Genomic DNA, 25476 nt, shown 5'->3' with positions numbered 1-25476 from the left:
TTCCCTCTATACCTAACTTATAGAGGGTCTTTGTCATGAATGAGTGCTGAACTTTATCAAATGCTTTTTCAGCATCTATAGAGATGATCATATGGTCCTGGTGTTTGAGTTTATTAATATGGTGTATCACATTTATTGATTTGCGTATGTTGAACCAACCTTGCATCCCTGGGATGAATCCCACTTGATCGTGATGAATAATTTTACGTATGTGTTGCTGTATTCTGTTTGCTAGTATTTTAGTGAGGATTTTTGCATCTATATTCATCAAGGATATCGGCCTGTAGTTTTCTTTTTTGGTTATATCTTTACCTGGTTTTGGTATCAGGATGATGTTTGCTTCATAGAATGAGTTTGGGAGATTTGCGTCCGTTTCAATCTTTTGGAATAGTTTGTAAAGAATCGGTGTCAATTCCTCTTTGAATGTTTGGTAAAATTCTGCTGTGAATCCATCTGGTCCTGGGCTTTTCTTTGTTGGGAGCCTTCTGATAACAGCTTCAATCTCCTTTATTGTTATTGGTCTGTTCAAATTTTCTACGTCTTCACGGTTCAGTTTTGGGAGCTTGTGTGTGTCCAGAAATTTATCCATTTCCTCCAGATTTTCAAATTTGTTGGCGTATAGTTGTTTATAGTAGTCTCGAATGATTCCTTGTATTTCAGATGAATCAGTTGTAATATCGCCTTTTTCATTTCTAATTTTTGTTATTTGAGTCTTCTCTCTTCTTTTTTTTGTTAGCCATGCTAATGGTTTGTCAATTTTATTTATCTTTTCAAAAAACCAACTTTTTGATTCGTTGATCTTTTGAATTGTTTTTTGGTTTTCAATTTCATTCAGTTCTGCTCTGATCTTAATGATTTCTTTCCGTCTGCTAACTTTAGGATTGGATTGTTCTTGTTTTTCTAGTTCTTTAAGGTGAAGTGTTAGGTTGTTCACTTGCCATCTTTCCATTCTTCTGAAGTGAGCATTTAATGCAATAAATTTTCCCCTCAATACTGCTTTTGCAGTATCCCACAGGTTTTGGTATGATGTATCATTGTTTTCATTAGTTTCAATAAACTTTTTGATTTCCTGCTTGATTTCTTCTTGGACCCATATGTCATTAAGTAGAATGCTGTTTAATTTCCATGTGTTTGTATAGTTTCCAGAGTTTTGTTTGTTATTAATTTCTAGTTTTAATCCATTGTGGTCTGAGAAGATACATGGGATAATTGCAATTTTTTTGAATTTATTGAGACTTGATTTGTGACCTAATATGTGATCTATCCTGGAGAATGATCCATGTGCTGATGAGAAGAATGAATATTCTGAGGTTGTTGGGTGGAATGTTCTGTAGATATCTGCCAATTCCAATTGGTCTAGAGTCTTGTTTAGATCTTGTGTTTCTCTACTGATTCTTTGCCTAGATGATCTGTCTAATATTGACAGTGGAGTGTTCAGGTCCCCTGCTATTATGGTATTAGTGTCTATTTCCTTCTTTAGGTCTAATAGAGTTTGTTTTATAAATCTGGCTGCTCCAACATTGGGTGCGTACATATTTATGATTGTTATGTCTTCTTGATGGATCAGTCCTTTTATCATTAAGTAGTGTCCCTCATTGTCTCTTTTTATGGTTTTTAGTTTAAAGTCTATTTTGTCAGATATAAGAATAGCCACTCCAGCTCATTTTTCTTTTCTGTTTGCATGGTAAATCTTTTTCCATCCTTTCACTCTTAGTCTGTGTGAATCTTTATGGGTGAGGTGGGTCTCTTGTAGGCAGCATATAGTTGGGTCCTGCTTTTTGATCCAGTCAGCCAGTCTGTGTCTTTTAATTGGGGAATTTAAGCCTTTAACATTAAGAGTTGTTATCGAAAGGTGTTGATTTATTCCTAGCATTTTATTGGTTGTTTGGTTGTCTTAGGTGTCTTTTGTTCCTTGCTTTCTGATTTACTGTTTGGTTTCTTTGTTTGTTGGTTCCTTAGGTTGTAGATAGTGTTTTTGTTAGCTTGTTTTCTCTTCATGAATGCCATTTTTATTGTACTAGCGGGTTTAGATTTTTCTTAGGTTTTTATGGCAGTGGTAGTTATTTTTCAGGAACCAAACCCAGTACTCCCTTGAGGATTTCTTGTAAGGGTGGTCTTGTGGTAGTGAACTCCCGCAGTTTTTGTTTGTCTGAGAAATATACTATTTGCCCCTCATTTCGGAAGGATAGCCTTGCAGGGTAGAGTATTCTTGGCTGGCAATCTTTGTCTTTTAGTATTTTGAAAATATCATCCCATTCCTTTCTAGCTTTTAGGGTTTGTGATGAAAAGCCTGATGTTAACCTGATTGGGGCTCCCTTATAGGTGATTTGACGCTTCTCTCTTGCAGCTTTTAAGATTCTCTCTTTGTCTCTGAGTTTTGCCAATTTGACTATGACATGTCTTGGAGAAGGCCTTTTTGGGTTGAATACGTTTGGAGATCGTTGAGCTTCCTGGATCTGAAGATCTGTGATTTTTCCTATACCTGGGAAGTTTTCTGCCACTATTTTGTTGAATATGTTTTCAATGGAATCTCCATTTTCCTCCCCTTCTGGAATACCCATGACTCGGATATTTGAGCGCTTGAGGTTGTCTGATATCTCTCTCAGATTTTCTTCCATGTCCTTGATTCTTTTTTCTTTCTTTTTGTCTGCTTGTGTTATTTCAAACAGCCCATCTTCAAGTTCAGAGGTTCTCTCTTCAACTTCGACAAGCCTGTTGGTTAAACTCTCCGTTGTGTTTTTTATTTCGCTGAATAACTTCTTCAGTTCAGCAAGTTCTGCTACATTTTTTTTCAGGACATTGATTTCCTTGTATATTTCCTCTTTCAGATCCTGTATACTTTTCCTCATTTCATCATGATGTCTAGCTGAGTTTTCTTGTATCTCATTCAGTTTCCTTAGAATTATCACTCGAAATTCCTTGTCAGTTATTTCAAGGGCTTCTTGTTCTATAGGATCTAGAGTATGAGATTTATTAACTTTTGGTGGTGTACTTTCTTGATTTTTTGTATTTCTGGTGTCTTTTTTTTGGTGTTTATTCATTGTGGCAGGGGGTTTCACAGTCCACCGGTTTGAGACTAATGACTAACTATGATGTTGCTGTGGTTGCCAATTTGGTATGGCTCCCGCCGTGACTGCTCAGTTGGCCTCTAGTGTCTTGTGTGTGTGGTTGCCTCGGGTCTTGGGCTTCTCCGGGGATCCACCTTTCTAGTCAGCTTGTACTCTGCTGGGCTGGTGGATCACGTAGCACAGGGTGTGTGATCTTTGTTGAGCTTTCACTTTCTGTACAGGACTTCTCCCCGTTCCGTGTGCTCTGGCCCAGGCTGTTAGATCGTGCAGTGGCGACCCCACCAGGTGTGTGGTTTCTGTCGAGTCTCCGCCTCCCTGGCCGCACGTCTCCCCCCTCTGTGCACACTGTGCTGGGCTGGGGTGTGTCTTCTGCACCCCTCGTCTATCAGCTGGGCCTTCAAGACCCTGCTCAGCACCGCCTCGCCCACGAAGTCTACCAGGTTTCTGCTAGGCACAGACGACCGGTCTCTCTGGGTGCCTTTGTAGCACTGTGTAGATCTTTCTCGGGTCTTGTTCACCTTTGTATCCCCCCGGTATAAACCGAGTCTAGTGCCCGCCTGCAGCCTGCTCTCCGGCAGGTTCAAGCGGACCTGGGAACTCTCCTACCACACTATTCCCAACCAGAAATTCGTTAGGCTTTTTTCCAAACTGGTGGTCGCAGAGATGGTATCTGCCTCCCAGTAACAGGAAGTTTACCGGGGCCGGAGTCCAGGGTGTGGTGGAGTGACAGTCGGCCCGCCCGTACTTCCTAGCCCTCCCAACACTGGTCGGGACGCCCCATACCCCCAGCCCCGCCAGAGAACCGCGGAGGGAGTGGGAGAGGAGGCCAGCTCGCAGGGTCCGGAAAGCCCCGCGCCAGGCCAAGCAAATGGGCTCAGTGATGGCCGAGCAGGGCGGAGCTGCCCGCACCTGGGAAAATGGAGGCAGCACCGGGGCAGTGAGTGGCCTGGTGGTGCAGGCGGGAGCCGCGTGGGCATCCACCCCCCGAACAGAGCTGTGCCAGGGATCACTCACAGTGCTGTGCCAGGTCGGGCGCTCGCTCTCTGTCTCTGGTTTGTTGCCTTCCCAGTTCTCGGCGCTGCCGCCTCGGGCTGTTCAGTCGCGGCGCCGCTTGGGCGCTCCCAGGAATCTTCTTTAATGCCGGCCTGAAACCTCGAATCCTGAATAGGGCAGCTGGCCGCCTTCAGTGCGGCCCCAGCCTCCGGGATCCTGGCTGCATCCACAGCAGCCCTGGCGCCGTGTTCCCTGTTTCAAGACTCGCTTTTGCAGCTAAGAATCAGTTCTTTTCCTGCTCCACACTTCAAAGCTGTTGCCTGTAAATGAGGCAGCCTCTCCTGCCGGGGGCAAAGTGGCGTTGAGCCCCCACGACCGGCCAGCAGCAGCAGTCCTCCCTTAAGAGATGGCCAGAGGAAGGTCCACAAGCTTCCTGGCTGCCTGAGGCCCAGTGGCCACCTTTTCCACCTCAGCTACTCCGCGCCAGCCGCCGCAGCCGCCGCCATCTTGAAAACTCTTCTTGGAGAGGAAATTTGAGAACTAAGATGATGTTTGATTTTGGACCTGTACAGCCATCGAAGTGGAGACTAGAATGCAAAATATAGAGGCTGGAGTTAAAGATTTGGGAGCCAGCATAGAGGAGGTTGTTGAAGTTGAGGGCTTTTCAATTACTTCCCATCATTGTTGTGGTTAATTGAAAATTGATTCTACCAAATGAGTTTTTGTTGTTATTTTGTTTTGTTTTGTGTTTTTGCAGCTGGCCAGTATGGAGTAAAAATGATTATAGATAGACCTTTTTTATTTATTTTTTTACTAGTAAACACAGGTCAAGTTCGATAATTTAGGTAGCCTACTACACACCTAGGCTATATGGTATAGCCATTGTAATTTTATGGGGATCACCATCATATATGCAATCAGTTGTTGACCAAAATTGTCGTTATACAGTGCATGACATATACATACACAATTGAAAGAACAATTATGAAGAAAACACCCAAAAACCTACTACAGAGGCCAAGAAATAGAACATAATCATATCCCAGAACCCCCCCATCTACCCCTCCCTGATTGAATCCCCTCCCTCCCTAAGACAGCCACTATCTAAATTTTATATTAGTCATTCCCTTTTCTTTATAGTTAAAAGAAAAAAAAGACATATATGTCTGTACACACACATATAATGGTTTAAAATGTGTATATTTGAACTTCGTATTATTGGAATCATGCTGGATATGTATTCTTTTGTGACTTGCTTCTTTCACTCAATATTATGTTCTTGTAACTCATCAAGGTTGAGGTATGTAGCTGTAGTTTATTCATTTTCACGCAGTATAGTATTCTATTGTCAGAGAACATTATAGTCCATCTATTTTATCGTTGATGCATGTTTGCTTCTATTCTTTTTTTCCTATTAAAAATAATACTACTATAACTGTTTTTGTATATGTGCAAAAGTTTCTTTAGGGTATATACATAGAAGTGCAGTGGCTAGTTTGTCCAGTACATACATGTTCAAATAGCAAACTGTTTTTCAAAGTAGTTGTACCAATTTACCCTCCCACTAGGAGTGGATGTGAGTTGCTATTGTTCTGCACCCTTGCCAACACTTTTGGTATTGCTTGACTATAATTTTAGCCAACCTGCTAGTTATGAAATGGTTTTAATTTGACTTTTCCTGATTGATGTAAGTCTGGACATCTTTTCATATGTTTAGGGGCCATTTATGTGTTCTCTTCAGTGAAATTCCTACTCAGTTATTTTGAAAATGTTTCTAGTAGGTCGTCTTTTTCTCATTAATTCATAGCCCTTTTTTAATATTCTGGATGCTAACCCTTTGTCACAGTTATGTGAGTACTAGTCAACATGCTTCCCTTTTCATTCTGCAAGGCTAGTCACCCAAGGAGAAGGGCCTTAAGCAAACCTGGATATTGAAAACTATGGGGTCAGGCTTCTGTTTTAGGTACCATAGTGAAATGGCCCTGTGGTTTTGCACAGGGCAGGTCCTGGCACTCTGAAGTGTGTTGTATCTTAGTTACTGACTTCTGCTGACCTGTGATGCTTGCCTTTGCAGGTGGAACAGGAGGATTTTGTAATGGAAGGGCATGGCAAGACTCCACCTCCTGGTGAAGAAAGCAAACAGTGAGTTACAGTTTATTTTAAAAGGGTCCTGTTATAGATTGCTAGAAGCACTTTGGTTAAACATGCTGAGAGCACATTTGCTGGGGATGTATGCATTGGAGACATTGTGGAACTCACCGGTTGCTTTGGTAGCTGTTAATACATTGCTTCTATTTATAGACTGGCTAACCTGCGGGACAAGAAAGTTGGCTTTGTAGTTTTTCACACTTGACTAATCAAAATTTATGCTATGCTTTAATTTAGCAAAGGTTTTAAGGTTCAGTATGTTCCAAATTGAACTAATTCAGTTTGGTTGATTTCCAAAGACAGTATAAAGTTGTACATCCTTTTCTTAACAATGTCTTTATGAAGTGAACTAAATTAGTAGACTTCCCACATGCCAAGTGTGAATTTATTTGAATAGTACTTCCTGAAATTCTATTCCATTTAGTTATTTACACTTCTGATCTTTATTTAAATGACAAATTGTTTCCTTAAAAGTAGAGGAATTATAAGTAATATAATTTAGCCAACATTCTAAATAATTCAGGATCTCTCCCATGATTTCTTGAGGTAATTGGCTTTAAACCTGCTGAGCAGCTTTTTGGTGGCAGTAAGTAGATTTTTTTCCTCGCTCTGTCACAGAACTTGAAAAATTGTGTTGCAGAGCAGACTGGTTTTCTATGTGCCCTTTTAAAGGAAAAATAGTTAAGACTGGCTTAAAGTCCTGACATAACTACCATTTTTTATTCAGCCAGTAGTCTCCTAAATTGAATGGAACGGTGATTCATGGAATTTACCAAAAATCTGTAGGGAGGAACTCTAGTCTTTTTCTTTTTTGTCTCTAGTCTTCTCCCCCCACCTCCCCCAGAAAATAGTTTAATTTTGGTCTATCTTAAGAAAATTATGTCTCTGAAACCCTTAGGAATGTATTATGCAGATTGTACTATGCTGCCACGAGGCCAGATTCATTAAAGGAGAATAGCTTGTCTTGTGTTTTTGTGAATGGAAATCAGGATATTTTCACAGCTGGTTTAATTTGCTAACCAGGCAGTTTTAAAAATAGCTTACAATATAAATCCTAACCTTGCTGTATCTTGTCAAATGCACTTATATTCTGCACGGGTTGATGGAATCAATTCATCTTTAGCGAATTAGAATGCCCAATGTCTAGTCCCAGTGGAATGACAGGAGAAACACTTCAAGTACTTTTCTCTCTTTCCCCCGCCCATTGCCCCACACCCACACTCTGATCAAAGGTCTAGTAATATAAAAATTATACCTCCCATTTGTTGAGGGTTTTCTGTGCACAAGGTGATTTGCTTAGATGTTTTAAAATCTATTTTCTCTCATTATAGCATATTATCTCCATTTTATTCAGAGGTCAGGATAGGTAACTTACCCATGGTAATACAGCTTGAAATGGAATTTAGGATTTGAACCCAGATCTTACTGACTTTAAAGTGTTTTATAATATCACTGTCTCAAATCCTTTGCCATTTTTGGGAGCTGTGTTCCTGAAAAGTACTGTGGTTAGCAAAACTGCAATTGTCAAGATCAAAGTCTCACAAATTGGGGAGTTGGGGAAAACAGTGAAAATGGCATTAAGCCTATTTTTAAAACAGATGAAAGTTCTGTTCTCTAGAGGGTATCCATTTCCCAAACAAACCAGTCCTTATCTTTAAAAACCTGCTCTAGTAATCCCTATCCTGAGTCAGCATTTTTAAATATTCAGGAAACGTTGCTAGGGCAGATTCTCCCATTATAAAAGTAATACATGCTTGTCATAAAACATTCGAACAATAAATGTGGATGTAGAACTAAAAGTGAGACTCTTCTTTTACCCTTCTAACCCTCTTAAACATTTTCTGTATATTTTAAATCAACCAAATAGATTTTTTTCCCAGTGTAATTCTTCTGAGACTTGCTTTTATAATTTGACGTCTTTTGCACTCTATTTCATTCTTTTAAATATCTGCAAAACATTTTGTTGAATGGTTGTATTGTAGTCATTCTTCTCTAACAGATATTTTGGTGGCCCTCATTTCTTTGATTACAAACAATATTTTATTGGACATCCTTATTCTTACATGTTTATACACAGGCACATTTCTGTAGCATAGATTTCTAGAGGTGGAGTTGTTTGGTTTATGAGCGTGTGTATTTTACATGGAGTTAGCTGCTGTCAAATTGCCACCCAAAAAAGGAATACCAATGTTTATTTCCATCAACAATGTATGGGAGTGCCCATTTCTTCAAACTTTTGATGGCAATAAAATATATATCTTTAAATTTTTGCCACTCTAATATTTTACTGTTTTAATTTGCACTTTTTTGCTTACTAGTGAGATGGAGTATCTTTGTTAGTTTATTGGCCATTTATTTTTATTTTATATATCATCTGTTTATATATATTCCTATTTTTCTATTGGATTGTGTTTGTTTTTACAGCTTTGTAGGATCTTTTTATAAATTATAGATATTAACTTTTATTTATTGAGATGTTTTAAATATTTTCTCATCTTTATCATTTAACATTGGAGTATCTTTCTTACTAACAAATTTAAAATTTTTATATAGTCATATCAGTCAGCCTTTATTGCTTCCATGTTTTGTGCTTGCCTAGAGAAGTCTTTTTTACCCTAACATGATAAAATATCTTCAGTTTTTCCACTTCATTTTTTACATTTAGACCTTTAATCGAACTGGTACTTATTTTTGTGTATGGTGTGAAGCACAGCTCTAACTTAATTTTTTTCCATATGATTTCCAAAATGGTTCTCATTCATAAATATCAGCCTGTATGAATAGCTTGTTTCACTTACAGAGACTGGTGTAGCACAGGGGTAACACGTAACTTGCTCAAAGTCACAGAGCAAATTCTTGTAAGGATTAGGACTAAAATCATTTTGTTAACTAATCCGTGCCACTTTCTTTGTTTCCCCATTTAACATTTTGACCAGAGGTTCTAGAAGCCTTAAAAATTTTATTTTATTTCTGTGATGCTTATTTCAATGGAACTAAGTTCTTTTAATAGGCAGTTTAAAGTAGCTATGCATGTAGAAAGCTCCCTTGAAAGACAATGGACTTGATATTGAGAAATAGCTGCGCTAAGCTGCTAATTTTTTAGATCAGTTGTGCTGAATTCTGGTGTGTGTGAATAAGATTTAGTGTATGGCTTTAAACACTATATACATATCGTTTCAATATTGTTGCTTTTTAATGGGTTTTATTACTATTAGTATATCTAATGTAATAATTTTTCTAAAGATACTCACTTTGAGAGCTACTGTAGCAAATCAGACAAGCTAAGTTTATTGCCATGTAATTACTTCATTAAAATTACACAGCTTTAATCACCTGATGTGTTTAACTCAGGAGTAAATGTAAAAACTATGACAGCTTTTCAAAAAGCATCATGAGTAGGTACTTGTTCATAGATTGTGTTTGTGCTTACTGAAAGCTCATTTCAGATAAAATGTGTCTACCCAGGCAGTATTTTGATTCGGTTTTGATTTGGCTTTATTTATGATACTTATGATCGTCTAGATGTTTGTGGGAAGATGATTTGTTGGAAGTGATTTTGAAGCTAAATATCAATTTTGGTGTAGTAATGAGTTTGGCCTGTTTTGTTTCTTTCTTGTTTTTTTCCAGCATAGCTTGCAAACAAGTCTGAACTTTAAATCTCCATTCTGAAATTGACTCTTATTCTCAAAAGATACTTGTCTTTAATCTACTAAAATAAAATAATTCAGTTTTTCTAGTACATTTTTGTTGATTGAATTTTCTTAATTCTTTTGGTTTATTTTACAAAAGGCCGTTATTAAAAACAAATCCCTCAAAACAGAATTTTGAAGAGATGCTTGCACACCCATGTTCATTGAGATGTTATTCACAGTCAAGAGGTGGGAACAACATAAATGTTCATTGACAGATGAATGGGTAAACAAAATGTGGCATATACATACAATGGAGTATTATGCAGTGTCTAAAAAGAAGAAAATCTCATCATTTGTCACAACATAGATGAACCTTGAGTATATCATGCTAAGCCAAATAAGCCAGTGACAAAAAGGAAAATGCTGTATGATTGTACTGATGAAATATCTAAAGTAGTCAAAATCATAGAAACAGTAGAAAGGTGGCTGCCAAGGGCTGGGGTGAAGGAGAATTAATAGGAAGTAGAGTTTAATAGGAAATGTTTAATAGGAAATAGAGTTTCAATTTTGCAAGATGAAAAAGTTCCCTATATCTGTCACACAGCACTGTGAATATACTGAACACTACTGAACTGTATACTTAAAAATGGTAAAGATGGTAAATTTCATATTATTTCGTTTTTTAATTACAATTTTAAAAAATTTAGTTATCAAATTGAATTATACTTTAAATGCATAGTTTAAATGCCTGGGTTTCAAAGACAGTACAAAGACAAATGTAGAATTACTAACTTTTGCATTGATTTTATGTTGAAATAATAGTCTTTTGTATATGTTGTGTTAAGTAAAACATTATTAAAAGTTTTTTAAAATCTCATTTTATAATGTGTTTTATAGACAGTACTCCCTTTTTAGGAATTGTTGATTGAATTTTTAGAATTGGTAGGAATTATATCAATTCCTGTATTTTTATATGTCTACTCCTGTAGGGTGCCATATTTTTTTATTTTGCTCTCTAAGGAGAATCTGTTCAGAGGTTTTGCATGGGAGCCCTTTAAGGAAATTGAAGGTTTAAGACAGTATTTTATTGATGCTTCAGAGAAAAGAATGTAATTTATGGAGTCAGCACTATTCTTCATACCTCAGTGGGGTGTAATATGGCTATGTGCTCCAGGTGCTGTATGTCTTAACTCTGATGTCTTGATTAAGTTCTCTTCTTCCTAATTACATTGTTTCCAATTTAAATGTATGGTTATAAAATGCCCTTTTTATTTTTCTGAATTATTAATTATGCAGACCTTTCTTGAGTCCTAAAAGTTTGTCCTTACCTTATCTTTATTTCTGCTCCTATTCTTAACTCTTTAACTTATAGCTCTGTCTTTCTCAGATTCATCTTATATTACAGGGGAAATTGTAAAAGTTTATTCTCTCAAAATCTCTACAGTAAAGATTCTTTTTATTAGGATATTTTTTGTTTCATATTTGATCACCCGGTTTAACAGTAAGCTTTTTGGGAATCATTCTTTTGGGTGTTTGTTTAAAAACGTTAGGCAGCTCCGTAGCATTTCCTAAATACAGAAAAAGTGAAAATATTTCCAAATCACTAATTAAAAGATAATCATCTTCAAAACACAAACCTTGGTATTTGGCCATAGGAAAGTTTTTTGGGTTTTTTTTTTTTTAACGTTTTATTTTGAGTATTCCACCATAAGGTTTTCACCAGTTTTTTCTCCCTTTGAACCATTAAAATATGTACATGTCAAAATAAACTTATTAAGAAGTACCAAATTGAACTGTCTGTAAACTCAATCATTATACACAATAGTGAACTGGACATCAGAAGAATAGTTGGCTTTTCTATATAATCTTTTCATATTTTGGAAGGGATAGAGGAAATGAGTTTTATTTTCAAGTTAATTGGTATTTTAAAAACACCACAAAGAGGTTCATTAGATGATAGTTTATGCTCATGGAGTTTTTGCTGCTGGGAATTTTAGTAAAACCATTGACATGTACTAGATCTAATAAATTTCATTGCTAATAAATATCCTTATTTGCATTGAAGTTACTTTAAAAAAAATAATTGTCTGAAAACATCTATTTTTCTCCAAGGGTCTCAGGATCATAATAAATTCTGAGTTCTATTTTATGAGGTTTTTCTTGGATGTCTGCAATATGGATTAACTACAATAAGAGTAACTTTAATAGAGATGTGTTTCAGAATTGAAAACGATTGCAAGAAAAAAAAGGAAAAAAAAGAAAATGATTGCAAGCTATATGGTTGCTCTTATATTCTAAGGTAGTGACTTTAAACAACAATGAATAGGGTAGGTCATGCAGCTGTCAGGAAATTGCAGTTAATATAATAAAAGTCTTATTCATTTTGCTTATATTTTACTTATGGACAAATAATATGCCTTATTGAAAAACATTACTTGAAAGGCAAGATGTATTTATCTTGTTCTTTGAAAGTGGTGCTTTAAGGCTTCTTTTTTGGAGATACTCTTATCATACAGTTGTAAAATATTTTGAAATTCTTGGCATTATTTAAAAATAGGTAAAGAAATATATGTTCAGCATCAGGAATCTCCATTGGTGTTTTGAAGAGAAGCTAGTGTTTATTTCCCCCAAATTTTATGATCACAAGAAGATATGGTGTATACAAGTTCCACCGGAGCACTCCACCTGTTTTTCCCTTCACTTGCGGAATCTGTGTGGGTGAAGTAGCAGGGGAGAGTGTAGAATAGGGGGAAGGGGAGGCAGGGAATAGAACAATCAGGTTAAGGGTTTATGCTGTGTACTGGCCAGCCACCAGAAGAAAAAAAAAAAGGCTTTATGCTAGATCTTCAGCTCTGCAAGGACAGAGATTTTTGTTGGCTTGATCACTGTCTAGGAAAGTGCCTGGCACACAAAAAGCATCAGTGAATACATATTGAAAGAATGAAGACATCAATAAGTATTCCCATGGACTGTTAAGAAAATCCCTGTTTTATACACTCACTTTGAAAATCTGAAATGGGGTTATTATAAGGGCTGGCTGATTAGCTAAGTTGGTTAGAGCACAGCCTTATAACACCAAGGTAATGGGTTCGGATCCCCATACTGGCCAGTTGCAAAAAAAATTAATATTAAAAAAAACAACAACTAAGTGGGGTTATTAAAAAATTTAATTCCGTAATATTTTATTTGTTATCAGCAGAGGAAAAGTAAACTGATAACATGTCGTGTTTGACTTTATATTCAGTGCTCTCTTGAATATGTTCCAACAGACCTGATTTTATCACTACCTTCCTTTAAGTGTTCCTACCTGTAAGCCAGTTGTTGGGTTATCGTTTATTTTGCAGGAAATGCTTCTCTAGTCAAGTCTGAACTTTTACTTTTCTTGTAAGGGCCTCCATAAGATTCCTTTAGCCTACCTATGCATATTTTCACTACTGTTTAAAGGTAACTCCTGCTCCTGCCAGTGGCTCCCCTTAAGGTCTTCTATGCGCATGTGGTTTCCTTCCCTTTATAAGCCTCAGTTCAGGCAAAGAGACCCTCCTTTCTGACCAAGAACAAATAAAGGTTTTGTGGGAATGCTCTTTAAGAAAAAGAAAATTAATTTCAAATACAAAATTAGGTTCAAAAGTAAACCTAATTAATTAATTTATTTACTTATTTATGAATTTATTTACAATGAAGAAAGAAATCACAAAATAACTTTAAAAGTTGGCTAATACCACAAAATTTAGAAAAATAGCATATTTGTATTAATTTACTGCCTAAGACGTTCCTATGAAACTTTTTCCCTATATTTTTTGACAGCATACTCTTTGATCGTGCCTTTGTATTACAGCAATTCTGTGGTATTTTCTAAAAAGAGAGTAGATAAATAATTCAGTGTTTCTTATAGCATAGTTGACTAAAATATGATTTTTATTATTTGTAGATAAGAAAATTTTCTTGCAGCCTCACAACTTGTTATGGGTAACATCATATAAATTTGTAAGACTGTATCAACTTTGGGAAAACCTCTATCAAGTATCTTCTATATGTGCACTATAAGATGGCAAGACTTCACTTCTTTTTATACATTGACTAATCTGAAATACCCTTTAAATTGACATTTATATCATGATATAATCTGGCCCCGCACATTTCTATCGTGATGCAGAGTGAGGTGACCCAGTAACAGATATTTGTACACAGGTTGGTTGACAGTATTTTAGCTTTACACAGTTTTATGAGAGCCACATAAATATATTCTACTAAATGCAAAATAAATGTATCTCCAACTTAAGTTCTTCTTAGGGGCTTTTCAAAATGCCTGCAGCCACTCTGAGTCCACTGACAAAAGGTGAACTATGATGGGAAGAAAGTTGGGATGGAAAGAGACTGTAGTTTTAAGAATCTGGGTTAAAATTATGAAAATATCTTTTTTTTCTTTTTGCACATTTTATAAAAATAAGGGGTCATTTAGAACAAAGTTGGAGGACTCACACTTCCAAAAGTGTGACACCGACATAAAGACAGATAAATAGATGAACAGAATAGACTAGAAAGCCCAGAAATAAACACTCACATGTATGGTCAAATGCTCTTTGACATGAGTGCTAAGACTACTCAATTGGGAAAGGACAGTCTCTCTAACAAATTGTGTTGGGAAAACTATCTACAAGCAAAAGAAGGAAGTGGGACCATTATCTTATACCATATACAAAAATTAACTCACTATTTAAAAATAATGGATTAAAAACCTAAATTTAAGACCAGAACTATAAAACTCCTAGAAGGAAATGTGCGGGAAAAACTCGATGACATCGGTCTTAGCAGTGATTTCTTGGCTATGACCCTGAAGCACAGGCAAAACAAAAATAGACAAATAAGACGACATCAAATGTAAAAACTTTTGTATATCAAAGGACACAAGCAACAGAATGAAGAGGCAGCCTACAGAATGGGAGAAAATATTTGCAAATCATTTGTCTGATAAGGGGTTAATTTCCAGACTATATAAGGAACTACTACATCTCAACAATAAAAAATTTAAATAACCCAATTAAAAAATGGGTAAAGGGGCTGGCCGGTTAGCTCAGCTGATTAGAGCATGGTGCCAGTAACACCAAGGTCCAGGGTTCGATCCCTGTACTGGCCAGTCGCCCCCCCCCCCAAAAAAAGGGCAAAGGACTTGAATAGACATTTCTTCAAAGATACTATACAAATGGCCAACAGGCATATGAAAAGATGCTCAACATCACTGATCATCAGAGAACTGCAAATCAAAACCACAATGAGATGTCACCTTACACACATTAGGATAGCTACTATTTAAAAAACAAAATACAGAGAGTAACAAATGTTGGTAAGAATATGGAGAAATTGGAACCTTTGTGTTCTGTTGGTGGAATTGTAAAATGTAGCAACCACTATGGAAAACAGCGTGTTGGTTCCTCAAAAGTAAAAGTATAACTACCATATGATCCAGCAGTTTTTCTTGGTGTATATCCAAAAGAATTAAAAGCGGGGTCTCAAAGAGATATTTGTACACTTATGTTCATAGCAGCACTGTTCACAATAGACAAAAATGTGGAAGCAACCCAAGTGTCTGTAGACAGATGAATGGATAAACACAATATGCTATATACATGCAATGGAATATTATTCATCCTTAAAAAGGAAGGAAATCCTGTCGCATGCTAGAACATGGATGAACCTTGAGGACATTATGCTAAGTGAAATAAGACAGTCACAAAAAGACAAATACTATATGATTCCACTTATATGAGGTATTTAGTGTCCTCAAAATCATAAAGACAGAAAGTAGAATGATGGTTGCCAGGGGCTGGGGTAGGGGAAAAAGGAAGTTGTTGTTCAATGGTTATGGAGTTTTAGATTTGCAAGATGAAAAAGTTCTGGAGATCTATTTCACAACAGTGTTGAATATACTTAACACTGCTCAACTGTCCATTTAAAAATGGTTAAGATGGTAAAGTTTATGTTATGTGTTTTTTACCACAATAAAAACTTTAAAAAATACAGTGTAACAGAAAAAAATAAGGGATCATTGGGCACATTCTTAGAACCCCTCCTCGGTCTTTGAGAGAGGCCTATGAATGTGAGGGGTCCTGCAGCTGTAGCTTCATTAGCTTCACAGTATGCAACTTTCTTTTGACCATTCTGGTCCTGTCCTTTCTTTGAAGCCCAGCTTAACTGAGCTGTGGTGTCTCCCTCCATTTTCTAACTCCTGTCTCTCGTAGGGTGGAACATATAGTTAACAATTTATCTTATAATTTCTTGTTGACTGTCTCATCTATATGTCTTATCTCCCAATTGCAGGATAAGTGTTGTCTTCTTTTACACCCTGTAAGTACCTAGGTTCATAGTATTCTTCCATTCATTCCTTTGCTTGTTTGTTTGTTCATTCATTCAGCAAACTTTAATTGAATTCCTCCTCTGTGCTAAATCCAGAAATAAAAGCCACATGCCTTGCCCTTTTATAAGAGGGTTCATAGTTTACAGAGAGAAATGCCAAATAAGTGGGTAACAACAGAGTATGGAGGTGCTACCATAGACATATATTTGGGGTGCCATGGAGCACAGAGAGTACTAGATTCAGCCTGGAATGTCAAGGAAGGCTCCCTCCAAATGCAAATTTAATTTCTGAGGTTTGGTTCTAAAGAATTTGAAGATTAAAAAAAAAAAAAAAAGTACGCTAAAAGGCCTGCTAGCAGTATAAATGCTAACATTCTAATTTTTAACTAATAATCCAGAGATTACTGGATGCAAGTTGCACTGGAGATTCCTGCGTAGTTTTGACTACATGGTATTTCTACTTTTTGTTTCTTTTTCTTTTTCTTTTTTTTTTATTTGTCTGAAGGTGACTGACTGTAATGGCTAATTAGTCATGCTACTAATTGACCTCCAAAGGTTTGTTTAGCATAGCACATCAGAAATATCTTTTCTCTTGACATATATTCTACCTTCTGACTTTGTTAGGGGTAAGAATACTAGAAACACTTAGCTCTCACATTTACATTTTTCCTTATCAGCCTTCCTACTTGCTATGGTTTGGTGGTACTGCAGTTGGTAGAACTTAGAAAAACCTTTGCCTGTCTTAGGTTCTCTAAATGGCAAACAGTTCAAAATTTCATCTCTCTTGTGAAGTCTTCTGACTCTCCCAGCAAGATGAATGAAATTGCTGGGTTATTATATTTCAAGGACGTTTAAGCATTTATTAATTTTCTTTTTTTTATTTGAATCTATTTGTTTTATTATTATTATTGGTGTTTGTGTGTGGTGTGTGTGTGTGTGTGTGTGTGTGTGTGTGTGTGTGTGTGTGTGTGTGTGTGTGTCTGGCCTTGGTGTTATAAGGCTTTTGCTCTAACCAACTGAGCTAACCAGCTGTTACTATTATTATTATTTTTTTTTTTTATTGAATTGTAATTGATTACACATATTTTGGGGGTTCAGTGTTGACATACGTTGATCAAGTCAATATCACTAGCATATGTATTGTTACAAATCGTACTTATTCTTTACGCCCCTTGTCCAGTCTCTCCCCCTTCCCCTCGCCTTCCCCCCCCCCGCCTTCCCCCCTCCCCCCTCTAATTGCCCTAGATTTCTTCTCTCTTTCTGAAAGAATAATGGTTACTCTGTTGATTTGTTGCCTAGATGATCTGTCCAATGCTGAGAGGTGTGTTCAGGTCCCCCAATATTATCGTAGAGCAGATGCTTCTTCTGTCACTCTGGAATGGGCTTTGTGGAGAGAGACATTCTCTTTTCTATGGCCTCTGCTGGTGACTCTCCTTGTGTCAATGCACTCCAGTGGCTGCTGGGCCATCTGTGTGGTGGTTGTGGCATCTAGTTGCTTTTGGTTATTGTGGTGGTGGTGGTGGTGAGCCACCCACATGGAGATAATGTTTTTGGCATGCTCCTTGGTGCTGCAGGTGGTTTGCCTTGTGTGGGGGGGTGGGCGGTCCCTGGATGGGCCCTGAAGCTCTGGCGGTGTGCCTGGTTGTGGGGGGGGGGCAGGGGGTCTGGTTCCCGGCTCCATGCTGTGTGCCCCAAGGTGCTGGTGGTGTGCCCAGGCAGGAACTAATTTTTTGTCCTTTGCTTACTTCCAAAGTGGGGGGGGGGAATAAATAAATAAAAATAAAAATAAATAAAATGGGGGAACTTTCTGTTGGGACCAGTACTTGAGCTCCATGGTTGAGCCGAATTGCTGCTTTGCTGCTGATTCCCTACAGAAGGCTTTTTGTGCAGCTCAGGTTATAATGGTTGACTTTATAGGTACTTCCAGCTCTCCAGAGACCCAGTGCACCTGGGTTGTGTAGAAACTCTGATCTGGGCCTGAGACTTTTCAGCAAACTGCACCCCATGCAATCCTATATTCCTGACCAGTCTCCTCTGAGTGGTCCTATGCTGATTGGGGTGCCAGTCACCTGTCCTTGCTGTGCCCCAGTTTTCCCCTGATAGGCCTGTCTCCCCCACCACCCATGCTGCAAACACTTTCTATGGGATGGGCTGTGCCCTGGTCCCTTGTGATGACTCACTGGCCTGTGAGTGGCTCCTTTTTTTCAATTGTGTGGCTCCTTGCTCCTGTGTGGGTCCATGGGAACCCTATTAGTGGTCTTGCTGTCCTGAGGGCCACCAAGGCCCTCTTCTCCCCTGCCACCTCCAAGAAACTCCATCGGAAGGGCACAGCTGCAGCTTTTGCCAGCTCCTACTCTGTGGGCATGGTAGGTCCAGCCTTAAAGTGGCTGCAGCACGAAATGGTCTGAGTGGTTTTTTCATACTCTCATCGTGGCTTCTCCCACCTTCATGCACTCCATAGGTCTCTCCTCCTCTTCCCCTGAGCTCTAGCAGCCCCAGCGTGGCTGTCATTGCTTTTTTATAGTTGTAAATTGGTTGATTTGTGGGAGAGAGTGACACTGGGGACCCGTCTATTCCACCATCTTGACCAGAAGCCTCCATTTATTAATTTTCTTGGTTACAATTTTCCTTTTGTATTTTGGACTTGTATTTTTTTCAGGTCCCAAACATTTTCCTAGGCCCTGAAAAGCTTGTAGACCCTAGGTATTAAGTGGAGAGCGGTGGCTAATGAATAAAATGGCACTGTTCACTCTCCTGCTTAAAACTCTTCTGTCTTTCCACTATTCCTAAAATAAAATCTTTCTTGTGGCCTGCAGGACTCAGTATGATCTAGCTCCTCCTCCTTTTAAGGTTCATCTCATACCTCTCTCCCCTGCTCACGTGACCTAGCCTCCTGTTCCTTGACCACTCAAGCAGTTGCTTTTCAACTCAGTTTATAAATGTCGCTCCTGAGAAAAGCCTTCCCTAACCACCTTATCTGAAGTGAGCCTTCCTCAGTTATTCTGTATTCAGTCAAACTGTTTATTTCCTTTTCAGTGATTTCCTTCTCTCACCAGGATGTTGGCTCCATGTTGACATGAACCTTCTGGTTTACTGTTGAATCCCCAGCACTTAGCACACAGTCTGACACAGAAAGCTCTTAGTATATATCTGCTGAACAAATGAAAATTTATGATAATAGATAATTTAACCATCCTTGCATTGCTGTAACTTAACTATCCTTATATTTTTGGTATATTATAACCCTGATGTCATGGGTTCAGATCCCTATACCAGCTGGCCACCAAAAAAAAAAAAGAATTTTGTTGGTATAAACCCTACATGGTCATAATGAATTACTCTCTTAAAACTGCTGAATTCTATTTGCAAATATTTTACTTAGGATTTTTGTGTCTGTCTTCACAAGATTGGTCCACAGTTTTATTTTTTGTACCATCTTAGTCCAAATGGGTATTAAGAATATGTTAGGTTCATAGAAGAAAATAGGAAGCTTTCCCTTCTGTACTCATAAATTCTGGAATAGTAGGGATAACATGGAAATTATCCATTCAGTAAAAGTTTAGTGTAATTTACCCAGAAAACCATTTAGGCCTGATGTAGTTTTAGTGGCTAGTCGTTTGACTGTCTTACAAATTTCTGCTATGTGTTGTTGTTTTCCTAATTTTTCTTGAGTTGATTTTGATAATTAGTGTTTTCCTTGGCTGCATCCACTTAATTTAGTCTTCAAGTTTATTGACATAAAGGTATGTGTGATTCTTGCACAACTTAAAAGATCTTCTCTAAATCTGTAGTTATGATATCCTCTTTCTCAGCACGAATGTTTGTCTTCTCTTTTTTATTGATCAGACTTACCAAAGGATTATCTGCTTTTATTTATTTTTTAAAAACAAAAACCAGTTTTTTGTTCTATTAATCCAGTCTACTATTTTATTTTTGGCTGTTACTTTATGTGTATGCCTTTATCATTATTAATTAATTTTTTGGGTCTAGCTTTTTGAGTTAAATGTTCAGTTCATTAATTTTCAATCTTGTTTCCTGATAAAAATCAGGAATTTTTGAATAATAGTATGTAACTTCCAGAGGTGCCAGCTTTGAAAGATAACACTCATTTGAATGTGAAAGTTTTGGGGTTTTTTTGTTTGTTTTAAAGAGTAAAATTTTTATTACTTTGTATTTTTATTGTAATAGTATAATTTTAAAACATTGTCTAATTGTTAATATGAAAAAAGTACAATAAATATATTACAGAGTTCCTTCTATGTGGAAACACAAGGGAAATAGTATATTTATTACACTTCTTTGTTTTAGATGAACAATTAGTCTAATTGCTTTACATTTAGAGGTATTGTACAACAAAAGATGATGTGGAGGCTGAAGAAAAATATTGAGCATGTCATTTGAAAATGGAACCAATATTTTGTTTTTAACTGTGTTGTTTCTCAACTTTTCATGCAGCTTGCTATTTAACACTTACATGCCAACACATTTAAACATTTGTACAATTATATTCTACATTGGGGAATGGAGACTTAGCAAAATTCAGTTTCATAAAGAAATCATGTCTGTCACAAATTAAAACAAGGTGGCTGTGCAGTCTCCATGCATTTCAACATATTGAGCGTGCTACACGTAAGTCAGCTTTCCTAACTCATCTGGAAGGTATTGCAAGGATAAAAATAGACTAAAATTCAAAATTTCCACCCTAGGAGTTTCCTGCCTTTGCCTACATTTCAATTGTCAGTCCAGGGCCTGGCTGTTCCACTTGGTTCTGTGAAAAGACGGTAGAAGCATTTTATGCCACAGATACTCAAGCTGCCAGATCGTCCAGGCATTGGCTTTTGCCTGCCATGAAACAGCTCCTTACCTGTTCTTCTGACTGGAAAAAGTGGAAGGAGACTGTTTAAAGACCCAGAAGCCAGGATGACAGATGTGGGATTTTAAAAATGTTCATAGGTTATTTTTCAAAGAAAGCTGTGTTTCCAGAATCCATCAGTTCTCTGCTGGCTGGCATGTCAGCCTAGTTCACTTGGGAGAAGCACACTTGGGTAATTCATTTATTCACCTACTTTGTGGGATTTGGTGTGGGGCCTCACAGGGCAGTGAAGGAAGACGTGGTGGTGTTTGACCTCATACAGTTTACTGTCTACTGGTGAAGACCAATAATGCTAAGCAAATTCTTTCACAAATAGCAAATTGCAATTATGACCATTGCTCTGAAGAAGTTGTAAAGGGAGTGTTTAACAGAAAGGCCTGGTTTAGACTGTGAGTGTCAAGAAGCTTTTCCAGGGTAGAGATTTACTTTCAAAATGGCCAGGATAAGAACCGAACTGCTAAAAGAAAGAAGTCAAGTGCGGAGTTTTAGAGCTGAAAGAAACCAAAGATACCATCTACAAATGAGAAAACTGAGGCCCAGGGAGGTAAGGTACTAAAGTTACACAGCCTGTTAGCTGCAGAGCTAGAGACGCAAACCCAGCGTAGGTTTCCTAGGTGGGTAGGAATCAAGAAGCATCTGAGGAGAAGAAGGGACTTAGGGGTGCTGGAAACCTGGTAGCTTTTAATTTAGTGCCTGTTCTCTGTCAGCTGCAGAGCTACTTCCTGAGGTGGGGGAGGGGATTAAAGATGACTCAGACCTGCTGTAGCATAGGAACTCAGTTTGCAATGCTACATAGCATAGTTCTTATAAGGGTTTGGGGGAGGAGGTACCAAACAAACATACACAAAAAACAATAAATGTAGAATTCAGAAGTAGGAAACCAGTCCCTGTTCAGCAGCTGTCTAGCTGTGTGATTTGGTAGAAGTCACTTAACCTTTCCGAATTGCCATTCACAGTTTGGTGCATTTCCTTTGAGTTTTTTTCTTTGCATCTTAGGAGCTGTTAGAGATCAGTTGTGCCCTATATTTCACCTTAATCATTCAAAACTAAAGTCTCTTGTTTGGATAAAGCTTCGTTTAAGCCCCCTTTTAAAAAGCAGTTTGCCAGCCTGTGCTTCCCCAAATATCTAGAGAATAACTAGCAAGCGAGCCAAGATAAGATCCAGAATTCGCAAGAATCGTTAGCAACTGAGCATATTTCCATAAACCAATAGAGGTTTTTCTATTTTGTTCATCTGTTACCCTTATGCTGTTGCCACTTTCAGCATTTCACAAATGAGAGTGAGTGGAAAAGGGCCGCTTCCCCTTTAAGGCAGTTTCAGCCCCAGCTCCCGCCCCTTTCCTGATTGACAAACCTACCCGAAGTCACATGATCCGCCTCTATTTGAAGGTCACAAAAAGCAGCTTCCTTTAGAGACAGAGGGGGAGAGAGAGAGCAAGAGGGAGAGTGAGTGAGAGAGAGTTAGTTCAAGCCAAAATGGCCGACAGTCTCTGCTGGTTTCTGAATATTTAAAATACAAAAAAACAGATAGACAAAAAGAATTCATTTTTTGGACCTTTTTTCATTTCCATTTCTACCTTGTATGCCTCAATTTGCTGGATTTAAGCACTGCTGCACTTTATGAGGTTGGTAAATATTTCAATTTTTTTAAACCAATTGATTTATATGGATCTTGTCTAACCGTTTTCACAACTGGTGTTGCAAATCGACATTTGTCTAGCATGGAGACTGGCTTCAGACATTTCGAATCTCTGTAAATCAGACCCGTGATGTACTTTTGATTCGGCATTTTAGAATGGAAAAGATTTGGTAAATTATTTAAATGTTGGAGTGATTTAATTGCACTTTTAATTTATATGCAGATTTTCATCATCGTTTCTATCTTGCAAATAAGTGAAGCTGCGAGTAATTGGAAATTTGATATTTAGAAAGAGGTTTTTAAAAAACACAGACCACCTCCCTCCCCGCTTAAATCTGCTGCAAAAATTTGCATAAATATAAATGGGTTTGCATTCTTTCGGCTGCTAAGGCCGACAAAGGATCTGGGAGGGCAAGCCCTAGAACGGGAAAACCTTTTTTTTTCTTTCCATTGAGCCATCCTTCCTAGAGAGATGTAAAACCTAAAGAAAGACCTGATACATTTTAAACATCAGGTTGGGGGCGAGAGAACGCCAGGAGGTTTGGGGTTTGTAGATTCCCCTGCTTGAAAACCTCCCAGGCGATATGTGGCTCACCCCTCTCATTTCTGCGCGCGCTCATTTGCACTGGGTCTCTGTGTGTGTTCTCAAATGTGCAGCCAGATGCGCTTTTATTTTGATCATGGTTTCAACCAAATGGTAGGACTATCTTGTAAACATGGTGTTTTAAAGATATAAACAGCTATTCACCCTGTTTAGAAATTATTTGTCAATTCTCCCTGTAGATTGGCCTTCTTCATTTCTCATGAAATAAAATTTTTGTTTAATTTTATACAGATGAATAACTGGGCTTTTAAGCTCAAATTCAGCGTGTATGTGTGTGTGTGTTTTTGGCTGTTTCGGCCATGTATCTCTTGTGAAGTGGTCATTTAGGGTCATATAGATAAGTCTGAATTGTTAGTAACCCCTGGAACTGTGCAGTGCCTGAAGTTAAATTCCATTACTCCTAATGCAGGATTCTAGAAGCCTGAGAGCAGGGAGGAAAGAAAGCTGAAAACTTGCTTTCTCAGAGCCACCTCCCCCTATCATTGTGAGAGTGTGATGTAATGCTTCTCAGTCCGGTGGGCGAAAGGATTGTAGTTTGTGATGTGGCGGGTAAATTGCCCCCATCCCTGGGTAAACTACCCCACCCCCCTCAGCACAGCCCTGGCTCTGAGAGGCCTTGTTTTCTTTTTCTCTTTTTTCCTAATTTGTATCCTCCTGATTTATGCGGTGGTATATTGGCATGAGAAAGAGACTGTTCTTCTTCTAAATCTGTTACAAAGTATAGTTTAGAAAAGGCATTTAAAATATGCAAATAGATTGAATTGTCATATCCCCATTATTAAATATGTAGACTTGGATTAAAGCTAATTAAGCATAAATGAAATAATTTTGATCAGAAGGGAGGGGTGGTTTTTGTTGTTTTCTTTTCAATTAATCTAATTATGGCATGCTTGCTGGGCCTGAAAGTGTTAAAAAAATAAAATGGAAAAAATACTGGACCATTTTGAAAATTTGACAGTCTGGAAGAGGGTGTGTAGTGTTTTCAAAAGCTTTATTCACTGTTAAAATGGATTGGCCTCTTGTGCTGAAAATTGCCTGTTTCTTTGGGCCAATTGTGTGTAGATGAAGGGACTTTCACGCTAATTTAACAAAAAGACTTTCCATTTGAATACATAAAGATAATTGAAGTCCTATGTCTCTAAAGAGCAAGTATTTTATTATTTTTTAAAAAACTAATATTGTACATACCAGCCCGCTTGCCGCCCCCCCAAATTATGTCATTATATTAGTAATGGTAATAAGTAGAGAAATGACTATTTAGGTTCAGTGTAAATTTTTTGGTGATATAAATTCAGCTTTTGTGTAAGAGGGATTGGAAACATTACATTAAAGAGGTAGTCTGGAACAGATTTGTCTCTCTGAATTTTTTTGTAGCTCAAATTTAAAGAGAAAAAGACAGAAATTACCTTAGTGATAGGGAGTGTTGCATTGTGGTGGACCTAAGGAAAATTTATAGCTCTGATTTTTGTTGTTTTTCTGAAAATGAAAGCAATTATTTGGGGCTTTACTTGTTAGATGATTCATTTGATGCCTATTTCCTAAGTTGGCTTAGAGGAGAAAAACCTAGGCTTTCCATATTTTGCCATTAGCTTGTTTTTGTGGACTGTGTAAACATGTCAATGGCAGGTTAATTCCGTTTGCAGAGAGGAGGAACCAGAGCAGGGAGGCTGCTCTCTTAGGCAAAAAGAAGAATGATATGATGAACATTAACAGAATGACATCTGATTCTTTGGAATGTTTTTATAAATATTCTTTTCCCCTAGCTAGTAGAAAGGTGAGATAAGGAAGACCTGGTTTCATGTATGGTAAGCATTATGGCTCTGGTTAATTTTAGAAGCTCAGCTGCCATTTTGGATGTAAGTTCCAGCAGATCCAGTCCTTATGGCTCACCCAAACGATGGCAATTCAGAAACAAGTGAAAATAAGTAATAAATCAAATGTGCAGATGGATAGTATTTAATTTGTGCCTTTTGTTGAAGTTTTCTTTCTGTTGGTAGTGTGAATTGAAGCTTTAAAAACTTTAAAAATGTGGCTGATGTTATAAAGAGCAAAACCCAGGGGTATTTGAACTTGTTTGTGGTGGTTTTACTTTTTAAAAATGAGATGGTGTATACAGAGGAGGTTTCTTGCTGAAGAAAATGAATATAATCCCTACTAAAGCCCCCCCA

The 25476-nt window shown here is 37.7% G+C and overlaps 1 protein-coding gene across 4 annotated transcripts in view; it reads left to right on the top strand.

Annotated features, from left to right (window-relative positions):
* The window catches only part of TNRC6B (trinucleotide repeat containing adaptor 6B), a 259377-nt gene that overhangs the window by 114309 nt on the left and 119592 nt on the right, over positions 1-25476 (top strand). For 3 of the 4 annotated variants that reach the window (XM_063074663.1, XM_063074661.1, XM_063074662.1), the window contains one exon: positions 6136-6203. In XM_063074663.1, coding sequence (XP_062930733.1) covers positions 6136-6203 — 68 coding nt within the window. Of the gene's footprint in view, positions 1-6135; positions 6204-22496; positions 22691-25476 lie in introns of those variants that run through there. The other variant, XM_063074665.1, reaches the window with a different exon arrangement.

This window comes from Cynocephalus volans, chromosome 12 (genome assembly GCF_027409185.1).
Source record: "Cynocephalus volans isolate mCynVol1 chromosome 12, mCynVol1.pri, whole genome shotgun sequence".
In the NCBI taxonomy this organism is placed as follows: domain Eukaryota; kingdom Metazoa; phylum Chordata; class Mammalia; order Dermoptera; family Cynocephalidae; genus Cynocephalus; species Cynocephalus volans.
The sequence above is the reverse complement of the archived record's forward strand: the minus strand, read 5'-3'. Positions and strand labels throughout refer to the sequence as shown.